The 22417-nt window shown below is 38.8% G+C and overlaps 2 protein-coding genes across 4 annotated transcripts in view; one reads left to right on the plus strand and one right to left on the minus strand.

The window, feature by feature from the left end:
- LOC109428192 (N(6)-adenine-specific methyltransferase METTL4) overlaps window positions 1-22417 on the minus strand; it is a 35781-nt gene that overhangs the window by 10538 nt on the left and 2826 nt on the right. The window contains exons 3-4 of one of the 2 annotated variants that reach the window (XM_029878439.2): window positions 18661-19351; window positions 18443-18597 (exon numbers count right to left, since the gene is read on the minus strand). The exons of the other annotated variant lie outside the window; for it this stretch is intronic. Of the exons in view, the coding sequence (XP_029734299.2) occupies window positions 18443-18597; window positions 18661-19351 (846 nt within the window). Of the gene's footprint in view, window positions 1-18442; window positions 18598-18660; window positions 19352-22417 lie in introns of those variants that run through there. 2 annotated transcript variants of the gene reach the window in all.
- On the plus strand, window positions 95-18631 carry LOC109428193 (UDP-glucose 4-epimerase). Of its 2 annotated transcripts, none has more exons than XM_019703893.3 (5): window positions 95-258; window positions 12666-13407; window positions 13469-13557; window positions 13628-13820; window positions 18293-18631. In XM_019703893.3, the coding sequence occupies exons 2-5, from the start codon at window positions 12687-12689 to the stop codon at window positions 18364-18366; spliced, it is 1077 nt and encodes a 358-aa protein (XP_019559438.3). In that variant the 5' UTR covers window positions 95-258; window positions 12666-12686; the 3' UTR covers window positions 18367-18631. The 2 variants fall into 2 exon arrangements, with proteins under 2 accessions (XP_019559438.3, XP_019559437.3); XM_019703892.3 differs by lacking the exon at window positions 95-258 and adding an exon at window positions 265-503.

Raw genomic sequence — 22417 nt, forward strand, 5'->3', positions numbered from 1 at the left:
AAACAGCATTAAAAGCCTTCCAGACAGATCCGCGAGAAAGAAGCACTTCCTCCCCGTGTCTCTGACTCCAACTGGAGAAACCCGCGCAGCAGCGAGCCCGCATCGCGCACGTTCGCTCGCGAGTTCGTCTTCACTTCTCGGTACGCCAACGACCGCTGCGGTTGCCCTGCGGGCTGTTCGATTCTCCTCGACTCAACGTCTCGTCGTCTCGGGTCTGCGCGGCCTTTCTTCTTAGGAGATCTTCTGTCTGCGCGTGTGGTAGGTGTTCAACTTTTACCAGTTCTGCCACTGGTGCCGTTACGATCAAGTCGCAGGAAAATGTCGCGCTAGTGACCTGTAGTTCCTCGAGTGATGTAACTTTAGTTCTTTTGGGTGGTGACAAGTTTTATTTGGGAAATAGTTTGATAAAAACTAGTAAAAAGTGGTAGTGCTATTATTGGAAAGTGATTTGAAGAAGCGCTGTTTCCAATTCCGGTTTTGTTCACTTTCTTGAAGCACAGAAAGTAAGTGCAAGTTTGTTCATAGAAACCAATCAACTAATAACTTTGATAAGGTTGTGAATTGTGAGTGATATCATCGTGTATGTGCCATTAGCGGAAATTCTTTTGAAGAAAATGTCATTTAAGAAATCACAAGGTGGTGGAAACACACAAAATGTGAAAAAGAGAAGATATCAACAACGCAGATCTAAGAAATGAGGTTGATAACGGTTTTTTCGTCATCGATGTTAAGTTGAAAGAGAAATGTTCAAACAGCATGACTAGTGCTGCTCTGGGAATCTCAGCTCTGCGCTGGATGACGGCACCGCTTCCTATAGCCATGAGCGGGACTGTGTGTAAGAACGACGAAGATGGAACAGTTTGATCGATCGTGTAGGAGGCATAGCCATGAATGGATTCTGAATAGAGGGAAGATTCGTGAACTACTAACGTAGAATGCTGTATGCAAATGATCGCATGATCTCTCCATTCAACGAATGGAAAGTGGATCAGTCACTTTTCGTTGTGCTAAACTGGTTTCCCTCGATGTGGCGACGTGGCCGTTTGTGACCTTGACTTTGAAAGTCGAGCTTCCAGCGCCGTTTTCGGATGAGTTGGGAGAAAATATGGCCACCGAGGAACCGGTTTTTGTTGGGTGGAGTCCGGTGTTCTGATTTCTGTGTTGAGGACGCTTATGAAAACAAATAAAAGGGCAATCAATTATGTAAAGTGGTATACACTCATCTAATCTCTGCAACCGACTGATTCAGCATATCAGCCGTTAATGTCATCGATCGGTGTTAAGAAACTCGTTTTGAGTGTTGACCATTCCTTTTCTGTTTTGCATATCGCTGCAACACGATTCGTCATTTTGGTGTTGAAATAATTTATTCAAACCACAACGTTATCATATTTTTGTACTATTTTCTTGCGTTGCACACTGTTGCCAATGACCCAATTTAGTGATCTTAATCGTTTTGAATCTGTATCGTGTTTATGGATCTACGTTCCCACTGGAACATGACCTGTCTCTCTCAACTTAGTGCTATTGGCACAGTTCCACAGTCGTGTAATAAATTGGAATTGTTTCTTGCTAATACACAACCCAACAACCAGTTATTAACACTACGAAGCGTAGTAGCGAAATGCTGGAACACAAAGCACCATCAACCTGTGCTAGATAGATAACTAACCTTTGCGCGTTTTCATAGCCAGCTAGAGACAAAGTACCGCTTTAACGACTATAAGTTCCCATTTATGACTAAACGGCAGAAGCATTGCCGGCCGTTAGTGTCCTTCAGAAAGTACCATAATAGCATGGTGCTGCGAGAATTAGCTAGCGATAGATACAAGCACAACAATCAACGATAACGCGCGTCTTGTTCCGCAAGCTTTGCTATCAATAATAACACATTTTGCATCTTGCAGCACCAGTCATAGTAGAAGCATCTTGAAATTATTCCGCGCACGCAAATTCTTACGTGCCCAATAGTATGGGACACGCTTGTATGGAAAAAATAAATCCTCGCTCCAGTCGACTTTTTAGATCCCATTTAGATCCCATATGAACTGTACAAAATTTCAGCGCAATCGGTGAAACTATAATTTAGCGCAAGCGGTTCAAAGTTTGCATAGAATTTACTATGGGAAAAGTTACACTTTCAAACAAAAAATCCTAGAAGTCGCCCTTTGTCTCCTTAATACATATCGATCAACGCTTCTTGTAGAGAAACCATTTATGAAACTTTCCTTCGAAGACCTCAAAACGATTGGTTGCTTGTGGAAAAAGTTATTGATTTATTACTGATTAGTGATCCAACGAACGGCTTTTTGTTTTGTTTTATTAGCAGCACTGTAGCTGCTGCTGTTGCTGGGGGTGGTGATGCCTCCCGCCACCCCATGCTACAACGGCAGCAGCAGTGCTGCTGATAAAACAAAACAAAAAGCCGTTCGTTGGATCACTAATCGGTAATAAATCAATAACATTTACCACAAGCAACCAATCGTATTGCGGTCTTCGAAGGAAAGTTTCATAAATGATTTTTCTACAAGAAGCGTTAATCGATTTGAATTAAGGAGACAAAGGGCGACCTCTGGGATTTTTTGTTTGAAAGTGTAACTTTTCCCATAGTAAATCCTATGAAAACTTTGAACCGCTTGCGCTAAATTATAGTTTCACTGATTGTGCTGAAATTTTGTACAGTTCATATGGGACATAAATGGAATCAAAAAAGTCGACTGGAGCGAAAATTTGATGTTTGTCCCTGCCCAAGCTCACATGCATTGTACAGAAAGATGTGAAACGATTGTATATATAACTTATAATTCTGTGTAAAGAACTAGCTATTAATACAAATACAAATACAAATACAAATAAAAATAGATTAAAAATTACTTATTAAATATTATAGAATTAATTCCTAACAAATTCTTGTATTTTTTTATGTTTGATTACCAATGTGCTGCAATCAGTATGTCAAGATATGAGACATATAATGTTATCGCCATATTCTTAAATCGAAAAAAGTTGTCTAGTTTTGTATATATTAGCTTGGAATACGATCTCCAGAATGCATCAAATTTCTTGAGTGTGGAGTAAAATATGAAACTATCAACAAACAAAAACATGGCGGATTTTGTTATTTGTTGTGTTTACGATTTACACAACAAATAACAAAATCAAACCTATGATGCGTAAAAACCTGAGAATGATATTTGTGTGTGACCTAATAATTCATTACACTAGTTTACAAAATAAAATGAAAGTCGTGAGCTTCTGTCAACGACCAAAATTATTGAAGCACAATTTAGCGCTGATTTTGAAGCCGACCTTATTTTTTTAAAGTAGAACAGTTTTTGAATTTTAGCTCAATATCTAGTTTTACAACTTTACAAAATAACAAACAAAATACTGTCTTTAGCAAAGTTTCTGCAAATTGAGCCCTCTATTAGGGAAAAATTGGAATATTTGTATTTGGGACTTCATTGATAACCTAGAACATCCTGAACACGATGAAATTTGGAAAAACGAAATAAATGGCATACCAGTTGTTCTAAAAGCTGAACATGGATGTGGATTACGTTTATATGCATTCATTTAGACTTCGTCAAGAATATCAAAAGGTGTTTTATATTCTAGGATGTTCTAGGTGTTCCAAACTGTCCTACAGTTAAGTCCTTTAAATCTACAAGAATAATTTTATGTATTTTCGCCACAAATAATAGCATTGCATAACCTACTGGGATTAAAGAAGCTATTGACATCTTCAATGCCATTTAGGTAGTGTCTCTAGTTACACGTTACACGCAGTTACTAGAGCAACCTGAAGTCTACTAGCGTATTATAAGTCTTTGGGACATTCGTGTTCGTCCAAACTGTTCTATAATGAAGTCCTTCAAATCTACAAGAAAAACTTTGTGTTTTCACCATTAATAATAGCACAGCATAATCTGCTGAGATCCGTGAAGCTCTTGAAATCTCAAATGTCATTTAAATACACTATGCGAATGTTCCAGGTCAGCCAAACTATCTTTGAGTTCAGAACTTCAGGTCTACACTCGTAACATAAGCTATATCTGACATACCGAGTAACGTTTCATAATCAGTCGCGATTGCTGGATCAACCTGAATGCTACTATATATTATTATTAACCTTTGCGATATTGAGGGTCGTCCAATCTATCCTGAAGTTTAGCTCTTGATAGTAGCAGTAGTTATTCCCACAATGCACTTTAAACTATAATCTGTAATCCTCCTGGCATATCATGAGTCATTTCAATATAGTTTCAAGATATTTCAGATCAAAAACACTACCCCGGAGACAATAGCTTCAGGACTACACTTGTGATAATAGCTTTTGCCACGACGTTAAGTAGTGTTACATAATCCACTGTATTTACCAAAATTGTTAGAGGAACAAAAAGGGTTGTTATATATTTTTGGGATATTATATGGGCTTCCTTACTGTTATGAAGATTAGTTGATAAAAACAACTACTGTAACTTTCAGAAGACTTGCTGGACATGATAGATTATACCCGTAGACTTTAGGATCCAAACTCAAGAATAGTTTGGATGACCTTAGATATTCCGGCTGATTTGATATTGTCTATTAACCTTTCAGAAGACTTACTAGACATGATATATTACAAATCGAAACTTTGTACAATGAAAGAAGTTACCGGTACACTCGTAGACTTTAGGATCTGAACTCAAGAACAGTTTGGATGACCTAGGATATCCCGACTGATCTGATACTGTCTATTGAACTTTCAGAAGACTTACTGGACATGATAGATTACAAATCGTAGCTTTGTATAATGAAAGAAGTTACCGTTACACCCGTAGACTTTACCCAGACAACCAGTAATCGTATAAGATGTTGCATAAGATGATAAAGTGGAGGCCATATGCATGCATGACTCCATTTCGGCGCATGTAAAATGTACATATATCGCCTCCACTTTAACATCTTATTCAACATCCTATACGATCACTGGTTGACTGGGTAGGATCTAAACTTAAGAACAGTTTGGATAACCTAGGATATCCTGATTGATCTGATACTGTATATTAACCTTTCAGAATAAAATAAAAGAAGTTTTCGTTACACCCGTAGACTTAAGGATCTAAACTCAAGAATAGTTTGGATGACCTAGGATATCCAGAAAAAATATTCTGCATAATATTCTACCGTTTTTATGCTATTGACCACCAAAGCTACAGAAAAACGTAATAAAAACTCTAAAATAACGCTTGGAAAAATTTCGGCTTCAAAGAGTTAAAATAAGAAATTTACTTAAATTCAAATATCTTGCGTTTTGTTAAACCAATTTTAAATCTTTTTTCCATAAATTAAAAGCTGAATATAATACCATTCGATCATCTGAATTCAAGTTTTGCGTCAGATTGACGAAATTCAAGATATTGGCGAGTTTTAGGGAAGATCTCCTTAAATTTTAGCAAAATTTTCAAAAATATATGAAGAAATGTATTTTTGCAATAAGAAAAAAGCATTTTAAAAATTCTTTCTCAACGTTCGTTTTACATATCATATGTAGGTGAGCTAAGTAAAAAAATCAGCTCAATCGGAGCATTGATTGCGGAGAATGAGATGTTTGAAGTGAGCGACTTTGCTCAAAAATAGAACAAAAATCGGTTTCAAATCATCAACCTTTCCATACAAGGTCGAAAAAATATCCGCTCTACTGTATTTTTTTTCTTTCGCGTTTTCGAACTCAGGGCATGATTCTACACCAAAAACGATCATCAGCTTACCGAGTTCAAAAATGCTGTAAACTAGTGTTATCATTTGCCTTAGCTGTTCGATTCAGTTTTATAGCAAAGTTTATATTTTTGTTGAAGCCCCTATGGCAACAGCTGTACAGGCGTGGGTATTCAGCATGACCATGCCTAGGTTGACGTGTTCGACAGATGTAACAGCCCTATGAGGAATTTTTTTTGTTGTAAAATCAGCACGGGAAACCCATGCCACTTTGAGCAATGACTGATGGGAGAAAAGCGATCTTTTATCACCAAGCAGGCAAGTAAGAAAACCTTAAAAAAAAAAGCGAGAACAAGATCTAGTAAGACCATCATGTCTGAGAGAGATCATGTTCAGAGTACACTAAACTGGAAAACGTACTAAAAACATGCAAATGTTTTAGTTTTTTTACGTTTTTATAATCTCGGGACCAGAAGAGACGAGCCAGCCAAGGGCTGAAAGTCTCTCAAATAAAGATAAATCAATCAATCAATCTCGGGACCAGAAGGGTACTGTGGTAGTTTGGTACATCACTGAGTAAGCCATACTAGTGAGAAGGATCATTATTATTACAACTTTCAACTGGTACTTGACATTGGCGACGAGCATGAACCCATTGCAGTGCGAAGGGCCAGGAGAAGCTGAAAACTTTCTGGTGAAGCAAATTGTGGATGAGTGAAATCCACTGAAGCAAATTCGGGAGTGAAGATCTAATACAGCGGAAACAAGAAGGAGACCGGAAGACAAAAGACGAAGAGTTAGCGGACAACTTGATCGTGATATTTCTCAAAGGTGTGATGGAGAGACGTTCTTTTTTGTGCCACGTTTCGTGATAGGAGAACAAAATTGTGAGAAGCTGGAATTATTGGTAAATATAAATTGTCTGCATATCCGACGGATAGCATCTGATCGGATCAGACACGAGGGAAATCGAAAAATCTCGCCTCGAAAGAGGGAGATGCCTGAGGGGTAGATGAAAATCTGACCGTGGAAGGCAATATTTTTTTTGCGTCAATAACAAAAACTGTTATCAATTTGCTGTCATTGATAGCAGGATTTGTTTTCAATTTGCTGTCACAGGAACATTTTTCTGCTCTCATTTTTGATGTTTTAACCGTTAAAACGACCAAAATGACAACAACCTGAGTTATCAAAATTTGCAATATAACAACATCAAATTTAATTTTAAATTTGCTATCAGACTTTGCTCGGGAAGAGAGCCTATAGCGGGTTAAAAACAACATAACATTCTGAATTCAGCTCCTCGAATGAAGTTCGACAAGCGATAACTAATTACGACCTAGCGTTGGCCGAAGCAGCCTGAATTAGCTGAACAGAAGCATATCACTTTGCCCATTACGTGCCGCTGAAGTGCTGATTGCACCCCGCACATAAGAGCTAATATTTCGGCCTGAAAAACAGTGCCGTAAGACTGATGTAGCCTCAGCTCACGAGAGTAGACACCAGCACCGCCCCGGCTCGGCCTTCGAGGAGTGAGCCATCAGTGTAAGGGTGCTATTACACTCTTTGCCCAGACGCCAAATATTTGACCACTTTTGACAGATAAATTTTGGCAGGTTGTTTGGCTCTGTTTGTCCCTATTCGTTTTTCGAGAGTGACAAATATTTTTGTTTGCCATGTACACCTTGGTCAAAATTTAACTGTCAAAAATGGTCAAATATTTGGCATTGGTCAAAGAGTGTCATACTAGCTTAACATACGATGCTGTCTGACATACCTGTCTCCAGATAACCAGATGTCCATTCTACCCGGGAAGGGAATTTCGTGGAAAATGTCCTATTTGGAAAATTACAAAAGCAATTGTCAGATCACTTGGAGCAAGGACAACTTTGTCCCAATTAACCAAAAGTGGAAACAACGAGGTGTGACTTAATCTGCGGTTCACTTGACCAGGGATTCCTGAAACGCAAAGTTTGTGAAATAACATTCACATGTTCAAAAAAGATGCATCGATGGTCAGATAGGGTATTGGTTCCCTTTAAGGAATCCTTTATCAAGCACGTGGCTCCCATTTTTATCCTACGAAAAAACAAAGGATTAAATTGTTTCTTTTGTTTTATATTTTTGTATTTTCTATTAGAAGTGAGCACGCATGAAAACAAAAAGAACGGAATCAGTTGGTGCCATAATCGCTTCTTTTCAAATAGGATGAATATGGGAGCGTGAGATTACTGATGGCACACATACTCTACATCAATTATGACAGCACATACATCACTGGTGATTAATTCAGAGAAGAGTGTAGCAACGATTACGTTATTGACAAGCATACAGGCTCGAGGCATGACACGCGAATTTGCCATTCCATTCTTACTGAAAATAGCCAATACTGGGTTCACAAGGTTTCCTTGATATAAAATCCCCTTACGAAGGTGAGGTTTTCGGACTAAGGCCCCTTGATTTGGGCTGAATCATCCAGCATAAGTCTGCAAAGATTGATCGTTGCTGTTCCTTTAGGCTGAAGATTAATCTGAGCTATCCTAACCGTAGCCACTACCCAAACTAGGCAACATCAAACTCAATCACAGCAACAATAAAAACAGATCGATAGCGATTGGAAAACGCCAAAGGCAAGAAAACACAGAATAAATCGCATAATGCGAAATCATATAGGGTATCGCGCCACTTGGGCGGTGGCTTCTATATTCGTCTGTTTTCCACTATAACTCAGTCAATTTTGAACCAATTGATTTGAAATGTTGTACACGAGTAGATACTATACCTATCTCACCACATTCCAAAAGTTGTGTCCATTGGTTTAAATTTGACTGAGTTATAGTGGAAAACAGACGAATATAGAAGCCACCGCCCAAGTGGCGCGATTCCCTAGGTAAAAATTTTAACTAATTAACATCTTCATAATCTCGCCCTTCAAATTAAAGTCTACAGAAGGGCAGCTGATTGTCTCGGACAAACTCGGACTGCACCAATTACTGCGGTAGGCGCAGTAAAAGAAAAATACTGTGGAGGACGTCCTGGTACTCCAAAGGCTCCCTTAGCGTTTAGGTTTTTATTAGCGAGCGGATGGAATGGTGACCCAATAATAATAAAAAAGCAGAAAGACGAAACCGACCAACTTTTTGAGTATGCTGTCTTGAGTAGGTACCTGCGCGTTATCCATCACGGCCAAAACTGCACTTGGAAGTTGGGGTGATGGATTTGCTATACTTTCCTCGTTGTGGCGATGTTGGGGTAAGAATTTTAAAGATGTGTGAGTGCATTTTCTTGAAACAAATGAACGTTATATGGAATGATGGGAATAGGTTGTTTTGATCGATAATCTCTAAGTAAGAACGAAGATATATAACTTTGGGATAAGTAAATGCTAAGTTTGAAAGTCAACCATGCGTTTTGTTGTTTCAAACAAGGATATTTGTTTTTGCGTAGTATCATTGTCCTTGCCTCACAATATACAAATTCATGCAATGGTAGGCAAAGAAAACCCTTCAATTAATAACTTTGGAAATACTCAAAGAACACTAAGTTGAAGAGAAGCAGATCAAGTTCCAGTGGGAACGTAGAGCCATAAAGGAGAAGAAGATGAAAACACTTGCACACACACTAAGGAGCATGCCATCCCTGCTAGGAAATGATGATTTCCCTCATCTTATTCAATTTACCCCTGAACACAACAAATCTACATTAGAGATCGACTTCCTGGTCTCCTTATGGTAGATGGGTTCCATTGTTTTTGTTGGTAGTAGAGTAGCTCTCGCTGAGACCGGCCCACTATTTACACCTTGTCTTTAAAAATATTTAAGGTGGCGCCAAAAGTCCTCGCCAAAAAAGTAAGGAAAATGCATTTGGTTACTCAAATTGATGGACCCCCCGTTAGTTAGAGCTACAACATTTTTTGCAGAGTCCTCGATTTTGGTCAAATGCTGGCTGATTTAAATCGTCATAGCTCGAAAGTTTCTCCAAAAAAAAACACTTCGAAACGAAATGTTGTTGAAAGTGGAAAGATAGAGCTACTACTTACAGTTATAAAAAGTTGGGTCGGCCATATTGATTTTGGATGCCATCTTGGATTTTTGAACCAAAACTTTTTTGTTGGCAACAACTGATTTTGAAAATTTTTGCAATTGTAAGCTGAGACATTTATACACAACATATTGAGATGTCTTTTCTTCCTATCAAAAGTTATCCGCAGTTTTGTAAATCAAGCCACGTTTTTTCCATACATTTCCATGCTCACCGGCAACGACATGCAACAGCATCAGAGTATACGCCTGCACATGCGCGTAGCTACAGTGCATTTGGCCCCTCAGCTTCAATGTCGTGCGCGCTTGTCATGCACTACAGCCAGCGTGCACGATATTGAAGCTGAGGGGCCAAATGCGCTATAGTTACGCGCATGCGCCTGCAGCTACATTCGAGAAATTCGGAGGTTCGTTTCCGTTTTTAACTGTTTCTCAAAGATGCGAGCACTGTTTTTACCCTTCTTACACCCATAAGAAGGGTATAAATACCACTCGAAAAACCGACTTTCGATCCGAGGCCCGCAGGGCCGAGTCTCATATACCAATCAACTCAGCTCGACGAACTGAGCAAATGTGTGTGTGTGTGTGTGTGTGTGTGTGTGTGTGTGTGTGTGTGTGTGTGTGTGTGTGTGTGTGTGTGTGTGTGTGTGTGTGTGTGTGTGTGTGTGTGTGTGTGTGTGTGTGTGTGTGTGTGTGTGTATGTGTGTGCGTATGTTACAAAAAAAAGTCACGCACGTTTCTCAGCCATCTGATATCCGATATGGATTCTCTTAGTTGCAAATGAAAGCTACAACATCCTAGTAGAACCCTATTGAATATTATTACGATCGGACATTTGGTTACCGAGATATCTTTCGAAGAGTACTTTAAAGTAATATAGGTTAGCTTTTTGGGAGATTTTTGACATTTAGCATATTGATGAATATCTCAGCCGTCTATCAACCGATTTGAGTTCTCTTGGCAGCAAATGAAAGCTACAACATCCTAGTAGATCGCCCAGAAATTTTATTTCGATAGCACATTTGGTTACAAAGATATCTTTCCAAGAGTACTTGGGATTTATACAATTAATTTATTTTTCAGATTTTTGACCAAGTGCATCATATTAAACATCTCAGCCGCCTGTCAACCTATTTGGGTTCTCTTAGCATCAAATGAAAGCTACAACACCCTAGTAAATCACCCAGAAATTTTATTTCGATTGGACATTTGATTACAGAGATATCTTTCAAAGAGTACTTGGGAGTAATACAGGTTAACTTTTTGAGAGATTTTTGACCAAGTGTATCATAATAAATATCTCAGCCGTCTGTCAACCTATTTGGGTTCTCTGAGCATCAAATGAAAGCTACAATATCCTTGTAAAATTTTCTTTTTTTTTATTTCGATTGGACATGTGGTTACTAAGATATCTTTCGAAGAGTATTTTAATAAATTCCTTTTTTTTTATTATTATATTCGCTTGTTATCTTGCATGAGCTTTTGACCAGTCTAAGGAAAATTATTTTTCAAAAAAATGTGTTAAATGAAATCTTTGAATTTATATATTGTGGAAAAAATACAAGAACCAAAATAACTAGCTAATGCCAAAACTGATTTACATAGTAGATATATCATTTTTATCCTTTTTACGCCATAACCATGAATACCAAGTACTTCGGAGCTAATTTATTCGACTGATTAAGAGATATTAGACAAAGTGTATCTCGCTGATTTTCTTATCCATTAGTTAATCGATTCAAGATCTTTTGGCAGTTAACAAAAGATACAATATTCCAGAATATGTAAGCTATTTTTTTTTTAATTTCCTTGTGTTTCCTTGTCCTTAATGATACTGTACTGTAATAGGATCCCGTAATTTTGAAAATAAACTATTAAAGTATGAAACAAGATTTTAGAAGGTGTCTGGCATTTTTGGTGGTTTAGTCCATGATCCATGATGCTATTTTGAAAACCAATCCACTAGATGCCAAATCCACAATATTTTCTAGAACTTTTGGTCAGTCACACAAAATAAATTTGTTAAATACGAATGATACAACAATATTTTTAATAAATGTAAGAAGGGTTCTGTTCACCATAGGTGGATTAAATCGGGTTTTATAACTTTTTTTAGTGTTTTGGAAAGCTTAAATCTTCAGCTTTCCATTAGTGGGTTCAGATTTTTAATTCGTGTTTATAAACACTGCGAAATAATGCTGCATTTAAGTAAACGACCGGCCCCTGGCCCAGTGCGGAAAAAAGACATGATTTACAAAACGGCAGATAACTTTTGAACGGAGAAAAAGACATCTCTAATTTTTTGGTATGTTGTGTATAAATGTCTCAGCTTTGAATCAATGCAAAAAATTGAAAATCGGTGGTTGCCAATATGGTGAAAAATATGTTTTGGTATAAAAATCCAAGATGGCGGCCAAAATCAATATGACCGACCCAACTTTTTATAACTGTAAATAGTAGCTCTATCTTTCCTCTTTTTAACAACATTTTGTTTTGAGGTAGTTTTTGGAGAAACTTTCGAGTTATAACAGTTTAAATGAGCCAGCATTTGACCAAAACCGAGGGGTCTGCAAAAAACGTTGTGGCTCTTACTAACGGGGGGTCTATCAATTTGAGTAACCAAATGCATTTTCCTTACTTTTTTGGCGAGGACTTTCAGAAAATCGCCCCCTTAAACATTTTTAAAGACAAGGTGTAAATATTTAGTGGGCCGGCTTCAGCGAGAGTTACTCAGAATTGGAAAACGTCATGACATTTTTTTTTTTCATGACATTTCCGTGACATTTTACGTAGACGGCGAGTCGGGGCATTTCAAAATTAATTAATTGCAAATACGTGAACGACGTTGTGCATAATCGACCATTCAATTCTAAATTCGCAAATATATTAATTTATTTGTTTTATTCATTGCATCTATTGTAGATCTGAACCCAGGCCATCACCATGACTGGCGAACAAAGGGGCACCGTACTGGTAACCGGTGGAGCCGGCTATATCGGCTCGCACACGGTCGTATCCTTGCTCGAAGCCGGTTACAGCGTTGTCGCCCTCGACAACTTCACAAACTCGGTCAACTCGTCTAAAAACGAGTCTATCGCCCTGAAACGCGTGGAGGAAATCACCGGAAAGAAAATTACATTCTACCGATGCGACCTGCTGGACAAGGACGCGGTGGAAGCAATCTTCCAGCAACACAAAATCGACTCGGTGATACATTTCGCTGCACTGAAAGCCGTGGGGGAATCCATGACCAATCCCCTGCTATACTACAAGAACAACATGATCGGAATGATCAACCTTTTGGAAGTGATGGACAGCCACGGCGTGTACAAGATGGTATTTTCAAGCTCGTGCACAGTCTACGGAGAACCGGACACGTTGCCAATCACAGAGGAGAATCCCACCGGTAACGTGACCAACGTTTACGGTCGGACAAAGTACTTCATTGAAGAGATGCTGAAGGATGCCGTGAGTGCTGATCCCAAGTGGAACATTATTGCGCTGCGGTACTTCAACCCAGTGGGAGCGCACAAATCCGGAAGGATTGGGGAGGATCCGACCAAGCAGTTCACCAATCTGATGCCCTACATCAGTCAGGTAGCGATCGGGAAGAAAGATGTGCTTACCATTTTCGGAAACGACTATAACACACCCGATGGAACGGGTAAGTAAAATTATTCACGAATCTATGGCACTGTCCTTATGATTCTATTGTAAACTGCTAGGTGTGAGAGATTACGTCCACGTGATGGATCTTGCTACTGGACACGTAGCGGCGCTGAACAAACTGGATCAACAGCATCTGGGATTGAAGGTTAGTCAATGGCGTCTGGTAAAATCTAGCCCTATTCCGATAGTAACACCTATTTTATATTTTTTCGTAGATGTACAACCTGGGAACCGGCAAAGGCATCTCTGTGATGGAGTTGATCAATACGTTCGAGCGAGTGAATAAGGTCAAAATTCCGTACGTCATTCAGGAGCGACGCGCTGGTGATATTTCGGCGATGTTTGCTAACGCGAAACTGGCCGAAACGGAGCTCGGTTGGAAAGCCGTTCATACCGTTGATGAGATGTGTAAGTTGAAACATACATGTATGTGGCCCTTTTCGATTGACAGAACTTCAAAAAGATCTAGGCCAGAATTGTGCACCATGAATGGTCGACCTTGTGTCCCATCACATTATTGCCGATGCATTCTACCTACCGAGTTGTAAAACTGGAAACGACATTGAAAAATTCTCCCGATGCCTCTTGTAGACTCTACCAACCCAAGTAACTGCGAAGCCGTATATAAGCGCTTTATGTTTGCTTTATAGTACTATATAAAATTGTAATTATAATGCTGCATAACTATAAACATCTCAGTAAAGCAATATTAAAGTCCTCCATGAATTTCTCCAGAGCTCCTTCGTGAATTTATCCAAGATTTCCTCCAACAACTAATCCAGGGTTTTCTTCAGGAATTCCTAAAGGGATTTTTCCAGAAATTTCTTCAGGTACTCCTCCAGAGTTTTCTCCAGAAATTCCCCCAGAAATTTCTCCGGAAATTCCATCAGGAAGTCCTCCAGGAATTCCTCTTATAATATCTCCAGGAACTCCCCGAAGAAGTCATAAAGGAATTTCTCCAAGAATTCATCCAAGAATTCCTCCTAGACATCTGCCTAGAATTCTTCCAAGAATACCTCCAGGAATTCCAAAAACTCCTACTAGACCTTCCCCAAGAATTTCACCAGAAAACTCTCTAAGATTTTTGCCAAGAATTCCTTCAGGAATTTCGCCCGAAATATCTTCAGGGATTTTTTTCAAGAAATTCCTTCAAGAATTCATTCAAAAAATCATCCAGAAAATCAATTATGAATATCTCCTAGATTTTTCAGGAAACCTCCAGAAATTCCTCCGCTGGGACAACTCCAGGGATCCCTCCGTGAATTCCTTCAAGGATTTCTTCAGGAACTGCTCCGAGACTTCTTCTTTCTCAAGAAAATTCTCCAAGAATTCCTTCAAAATTATCTCCAAAAAATCCTCCAGGATTTTTTCTAAGAATTTCTCCAAATATTCACCCAATAATCCGTCAAGAAATTTCTCCAGAAATTCCTTCAAGAATTCCGCAGAAACTCTAAAAAGAATTTCTCCAAGACCTGCTCCAATAATTCTGTCAAAAATTTCTCCAAGAATCCCTTCAGGAATTTGGCCAGGGATTCCTTTATAAATAACTCTAGGAATACCTTCAGGGATTTTCAATGAATACCTTCAGAAATCCTACAGAAATTCCTTCAGGAATGCCTACAGGAATACCCCCAGAAATTCCTCCGAGAATACGTCCAGGAATTCCTCCCACAATATCCGGAGAAAACCCTGGAGGAATTCCTGAAGTACTTTTTGCAAGAATTCCTGTAGTAATTTGTGAAGGAATTTTTGAAGAATTTCTCAGGGAAATTCTTAGAGGAATTTTTGAAGGATTTCCTTGAACTGCTGGGGGGATTTTTGAAATTACTTTTTTCAATTATTATTTTCTGGAGGAATTCCTCGAGGATTTCATGGAGTAATTCCTGTAAGAATTCATGGAGTATTTCATGCGAGTAATTCATGGAGTATTTCATGCGAGTAATTCCGAATTCACGCGAGGAATTCCTAAAGTATTTCCCGCAACAACTGGAATTGAGGAAATTTCTGGATCAATAGTTCCTACAGCAATTATTGTAGGAATTCTTGCAGTTTTTCCTGGAGGAATTCCTGGAATACTTTTTGTAGGAATTTCCCGGAACAATTCCAAGACGATTTCCTGTAGTAATTCCAGGAGAAATTCGTAGAGTAATTCCTGGAGAAATTACCGGAGTAATTCCTGAACTTCTGGAGCATTTGCTAGAGGAATTTCTAGAATATATCTTGGAGTATTTCCAGGAATAATTCCTGGAGGAATCTTTGAAGGAATGACTGATGGAATTCCTGGAAGAATTACAGGAGTCCCTGTGTGAAATTCCGGGAAGAATCGCTGGAGGTATTCCGGGTTAAATTTGTGGAGTAATTCCTGGAGTTATTCCTGAAGGAACCCCTGGAAGAATTTTTAGAGGACACCGTGCAGGAATTTCGGAAGGAATCCCTTGATGAATTCATAGATAACTTAGCAGTTATTCATGGAAAAATTTCTGGAGGTATTCGTGGACGAATTACTGGAGAAATCACTCGGGAAAATTACCCGGAGGAATTCCCTGGGGGAATACCTGGAGTAATCACTTTAAGAATTCCTAGAGTAAACTCTGGAGAATTCCCTGGAGTAGTTGTTGGAGGAAATCTTGAATGAATTTCTGGAGGAATTTCTGGAGGAATACCAGAATGAATTCCTGGATGAGTCCATGGAGGAATCCATTGCGGATTTCACGAAGAAATCCCTGAGGATATTCTTGATGGAATCCCTGAAGAAATCCCTGGAAGATTTTCTAGAGAAATCCCTGGAGAAATTCCTAGGAAAATTCCTGGAGGAATCCCTGGAAATCTTCCTGGAGGAATCCCAGGAGCAATTACTGGAGAAATTCAAGGGAAAATTTCCTTGAGGAGTTTTAAGGGAACGCCAGGAGAAATCCTTGGGGGACTCCCGTGGAATCCTCGGGGAATTTCCGGAACTCCTGAAGGAATACCAGCATAGCTCCTGAAGAAATTTTCGAGAAACTGCTGGGAAAGTCCTGAAGAATTTCACGGGAAGTCCTGAGGCATTCTCTAGGAGGTATTCTCGGTGAACCTCACGATGAACTTCTGAGAGACTTCTGGAGGAACGCCTAGAGAAATTCTTGGGTACGTTCCGACACTTCAAAATACCATAAAGATCATTTGTATGTCAGTGGATGCACAAGTAACACAAAGAAATAAATACTCAAAATATTATGAGATACAAGAGGAGTAATCGTGAAAGAATTGCATCGATAAAGTAAATAGATACAATAGTAGAGCTTGAAGGTCTTAATTCCAGAACAGTTTGGATGACCTAGATCACCAAGTGAATGTTGCTAAGTTATCAGAACTGCACTCTGAGGCTCTAAGAGTAGCGTGGATTATATTCCGCATGCATTCGCTACAATGAACAAGTTCTAAGATTTACAGATATTGCGACCTATACTTCAAAATACATTGGGTTCATTTTTATGCCAGTGGACACCCAAATAGCAACAAATAGAGATACTCGTAATATAATGAGGTGCAACAGACACAATCGTGAAAGAATTATGCCTGTAGTGGGATCTTCAACTAATTCCAGAATAGTTTGGAAAGCCTGGAATATCCCAGGAATGTACCAAAAGCAATATAGCTGTGCACTGAGGTTCAATCAGCAGTATAGACTACATTCCACGAACATTTTTTTACACCTAAAGCATGATACAGTATGTACATATCGTAACCCATACTCCAAAGTGTATTGGAGACCATTTGTATTTCACGGAATGTCCAATTACCACAATATCAAGTTGCTAAATTACTTGAACAGAGTGAACACAAACGATGGTAGTAAGAAAATCAATTCCAGAGTAGTTTGGATTACCTACATCACCCAATTCATGTATCATGAATTTTCTAGGGGTGCTTTGAGGCTTTTTGAGTACCGTAGACTATGTTCTGTGTATACAATTTTGTGTATAAAATTTGGTTGAGAATGTTGGATTTGTGTCACAAACTTCGGAGTACTTTGGAGGCCTTAGAATAGCTCTGGGGTCGAAACTTCAACAGACTTTGATGGGTAGTATACATTGTATGTCGAGGATCAGTGAAAACTATTGATGATTAGCAAAACGATGAAATTTGAGCAAAAACATGTAGAATTTATAAAAAATACAAAAAACACGTATTTTCGGCTCCCAGCAAAAGGGGAAGGGTACAAAGGGGGGAGGTATCATGCATTTCTTGGCACAACTATTCCTACTACTATAAACTATAAAAAAATCCGGGTTGATATGTTTTAAAACAAAAAAGCGTACCACTTGGGCAGCGGTCGGTATTTTGGGCACTCTTCGCTATACTGCCTATGATTGCATATCAGTCCCATATTTGCTGGGTTTCCTATTCATATGGGACAGATATGCGATCATAGGCAGTATAACTCAGTTAATTCCAAACCAATTGACTTGAAATTTTGTACACGGCTAGATACTATACGTATCTCATCGATTTCCAAAAATTGTGTCAATTGGTTCAGAATTGGGTGAGTTATAGCAGAAAAGTGCCCAAAATAGGACTCCTGCCGAGATGATTCCACTTCCCTATTGCATTTCTACCAAAAGTAGATCGTCCCGGGTGTTTATGGGTTAAGGTGCTAGTACACGCTATGTCCAAACGCCAAATAGGTATTTGATCAATTTTGATTTTGAATAATTTAACTGTAAAAAGTGGTCAAATATTTTCTGGTCAAAGAGTACTAGCTTTATCGACTCATCGTTTTGCAGCCTTTCACAACACCTAAAATATTTATTTTCATTTCTTAAAAAATTAGTTTTAATTTTTCATCGGCAAAAATATGCAAATACATTTCTGATCAAATTTGTATTTTTTTTTTCTTCTAGGTGAAGACTTCTGGCGATGGCAGCAAATGAACCCGAACGGCTACAAAACTGATCAAGTGAATGGGCACCACTAGCAACTGACTGCGGCAAGGCATTTTACGTTACACACGTGTAGAGATAAGGACAATTTTGGACAGTATTTTCTTTTATTTATTGTACCTCGTGTTTCGAAGACAGTAGCTGAAATAATCGAGTGTTTTGCAGTTTTAAAACTTCCGTTCCAATCGAGGTAAAGTTCGGATAAACATTTCTAGCGAACAGTTCCAGGCACTTTGGACGCTCAGGAAGGTAATCAGTGAACAGTTCTGTAATAAAGCACAGTAAATTATTGAGAAAAAACGAACCGTTATTTGTATATCACACATTACCTAGAAGTGGTGGTTTGTTCGAATGGATTGCACAAGGAACACTAAAAATGTACTTTTCGGTTGCAATATCCTTGACCGCACTGTTGCTACTCACAGCAATGAAAAGTCTTTCGTATGGTTGCTTTTTAGTCTTCTCATTAAAAGTGCAAACTGGTTCTCCTTGCTTTGTAATCTTGGTCCAGTACCATGTACCCACAAGCCTGAGATTCCATTTAGGACAGAGCTGCTTTTCTATAGCGTCAACATGGCTTGGTGCATTGGTACACCAAATTGCTACGACCGTTCTATGATGAACGTGATTCTCTAAAGCAATACTTTTCAGACTATCGTTGTCCATCATTCGGTACCCGGATTTTTCATTAGCGGCCTTTGTTCGGCGGATATATTTGTTCCACCATGGTGGATCCAGTACAATGAAATCAAATTTATCTTCTGTAGTTAAAAAATCACTCAAATTTCGTACATCCGAATTGAAAAAACGGCAATTTGGGGGAATAATATAGTCTTCGTTGTTCATGGATGTTTTTACAATGAACTGAGAATCATTGGCGCCGTTGAAAACTTTATCCACATCGTAATGCACACTCCTGTTGAACTCATCTACAAACTCTAGAGCAATTTTATTACTAAAATCGGACGCTTTTTCGACGTTTTTATGTAAATTTAAAAATTCGGTATGTTTATCTTTAACCTGAAAGAAAGTAATGTTAAGAGAAATATTTTATAACAATATTTGATTTATTTTTGTTTATGTACAAAAGATGAGGTGGGTGTAGACGTAAAAATGCCTAGAGGAATTCCTGAAGAGGGCCTCTCCACAACTGTAACGGCGTGTGGGTATTCGGCATGGTCATGCTGAGGTTAAAGAGTTCGATTCCTGGTCGGTCTGCAACATTTGCTGCAGTTTACAAGGGTGAAGTGAGAGCTCTCAATTCCGAAATTCGAAGATAGCTAGGTAGCACAGTTGGATGCGATAAACCGCTTGACTCTCTTCGTGTGCGCCAAGACCAACACCAGCAAATACGGAATGCGGCCTTAGCTACGAAGAACGTGGGTTTTGGAATAGGATCATCCGATTGCTGTATGATTGAGGCTATTCCTCCCGAATAGTTGGGCAAACCAATATAAGGCTGCCCTGGCCACATGGAAGGTCTCTTGTATCCTGGATAGTGATCGAAGTTAGACGGCAGTTAAGTTAAAGTTGAATATCCGCGTGAGTACCCGGATAAAAACTAACCATAGGGTATTTGGTAAAAACCATTCCTGTACCATACAGTGTACCAGCTACAATATAGTGTATTGTAATGGAATGGTTCGCTAGAAGCTGTGCACATTGCAGCTACTATACATTTACATCTGATCTTTATGTAACAATATATTATACTGTTTTTCTTACGTTTGAACCATTCACTATTTCGAAACAATCTTTTTCCGTGCATTTTTAATTATTTATTCAGTTTTAGATTTTGTTTTGTTGATGTTCGTGACTTTTTTGTTGCAAAGGAAATGAAAGAGAAAAAGTGAATAAGTTGAAACATCTATTTAAAGTCAATAAAATGTTTAAATAAGTGGTAAACCGAGTGTCCTAAGGACAGCAGATCCAAGAGATATTGCGGGCTAGGTATGTAGAGTGCGATGAGAGGAATACGAATGTAGGTCAACCCGGAAAGACGCATGCCAGATTACCATAAATCAGTGGATGAGTTCAACACTATTCTTTCTGTATTTGTAGATAATATAACATTATATGGTTTATCTAATGTAGAACAATACAACATAACAAAAGAGAACGATTCCTAAACCTTTTGATTAAATGTATAGCCAGTAGTGAAATTACAATTAAAAACAATATATTTACGGTACATTTTATTGTTTGAAACTACATGTACCATACAATATACGGTATATTAAAGCCCACGTATCAGTATTTCGAACAATTCATTTACAATAAAATGTATGGTTTTGCAAAAAAATATATATGCAGAAAAATATTTTTTTGTATTGTTACGATACTTAACAACCTGTATAATATATTGTAAAAATCTTATTTACAATTCACTGAATGGTGTTTACATTACATCTTATTGTTTTTGTATTTTTTATTTTTACAGTGGTGTTTATTGTAACAAAATGGTTCTAAATTGTACTGTTACAATACAACGTTCGGTTTTTCAACAGTATTTTTTATTCGGGTAGTCCGCGACAAAGTTATCTGTATTATACAGAAAAAGTGGTTTAGTTCACCATCAAGACTGTTATCAGTGCGCGAGTGTTAAAATCGTGAATTAGTAAGTCTACTAGTTAGCCCCGGCGCTCCTAATAGTTAACGTTGAGGCCGGCAGTCTAAAGAGAGGTCCCGACACGGTCGAAAGTTTAGTCGGTACAGTGATTGCCCGCACATTTTAGTTGACCGTGATTGCAGGGTACCGCGAGTGAACTAAATCCGAAAATTCCTCTCAAGCGTGCGCACGGACACTATCCAGTGGTAACCGTTGGTCGTCCGTCAATATACGACCACCACCGTAAAAGTCCCCCGTGAGAGGTGAAGTCACCAAAAGTCCGGTTTATACCGGTGAAAGCCCAGCAAACCCCACGGTCGATTCAGGGATCGGCAAAATCCAGGAAACCCCATTTGCTTGATTGCTTATTCGCTGGTGGTGGCCAGTCGATCGACTTGTCGGCGTTGCCCGTCATGTGAATTTTTGGGGTTTGTGCTTTGGGTATCTTCGCCTTAATACTAATATTTATTTGTATGATTTAACTGGCTGTACTTACTTTAAATGGGCATTACATCATCTATTAGATGATTTGACTTATAAATATTAGTTTGACAATAACTAGCATCTCAAATGGAATAGAAAGAGTTGGTTCCTACAATACACCAACACAAACACACATACACCAATACTCACATCTATACATGCACCTATAACTACAGGGTGGCAACGTGAAAGTGATACACTAGTTTGGGAGCCATACGTTGCCATTCATGCTGTTGCATTGAAAACAAGTGTGCTTGGGGGATCTTAGATATGGAGCTTTTAAGAAACAAAGGATTCACGGATTGACTCTGACGAATATTTCCGACAGGGTTGCCAGATCTCGCGTTCTGCTCAAGTAAGACGCACGCTGCTCGCAACATTGTTTTTTTTTCGGACGATTTTTTTTTTACTTTGGAAGCGTCTCTGACTAAACAAACTGATCGTGTGTATAAGGCAAGTCTTCGTGAAATTCTTGCTGACAAACGAGAGGTTCAACGATATCGAAGTGTTGCAGCGGTGATGGTTTGTGGCGCCATATCAACAAAAGGCCAATTACCATTGTTGTTCATCGAAAGGGGCATAAAAATCAACAAAGAGTACTTTTTACAACACGTCATCAAAGATCACCTATTCCCCAGTGCCAAGAAACTGTTTGGAAAAGAAAGTTTTTGTTTTCAGCAGGACTCAGTACCGACACATAAGGCAGTGGTTGTTGAACAGTGATGCAAGCAAAATTTACTGTGCTTCATCAGCTCATCGGAATAGCTGGTTTCGTCTCCCGATTTGAACCCGCTGGACTTTCGTTCATGGGAATACATGCTAGGGAACCTGGGCGACGCGAAGAACTTGGTTTTGGATACCTTTAAAAACCGTTTGGTAAAAATTTGGGATGAAATGCCGGACGAAGAGGTGCGTGCGACTTGTAATAACTTCGAGAAGCGTCTGCGGGCCGTAATTCAAAACAAAGGGGAATGATTTTAATTGAACTAAATATT

Source organism: Aedes albopictus, chromosome 2 (assembly GCF_035046485.1).
Source record: "Aedes albopictus strain Foshan chromosome 2, AalbF5, whole genome shotgun sequence".
NCBI classification, from domain to species: domain Eukaryota; kingdom Metazoa; phylum Arthropoda; class Insecta; order Diptera; family Culicidae; genus Aedes; species Aedes albopictus.

What these genes read in the sequence shown, in the direction of transcription:
- LOC109428193 (XM_019703893.3), top strand. Translation starts at nt 12,687, where the DNA reads ATGACTGGCGAACAAAGGGGCACCGTACTGGTAACCGGTGGAGCCGGC. An exon ending in TAACACACCCGATGGAACGG is followed by an intron (nt 13,408 to 13,468) that starts GTAAGTAAAATT and finishes GTAAACTGCTAG; the next exon opens with GTGTGAGAGATTACGTCCAC. An exon ending in AACAGCATCTGGGATTGAAG is followed by an intron (nt 13,558 to 13,627) that starts GTTAGTCAATGG and finishes ATTTTTTCGTAG; the next exon opens with ATGTACAACCTGGGAACCGG.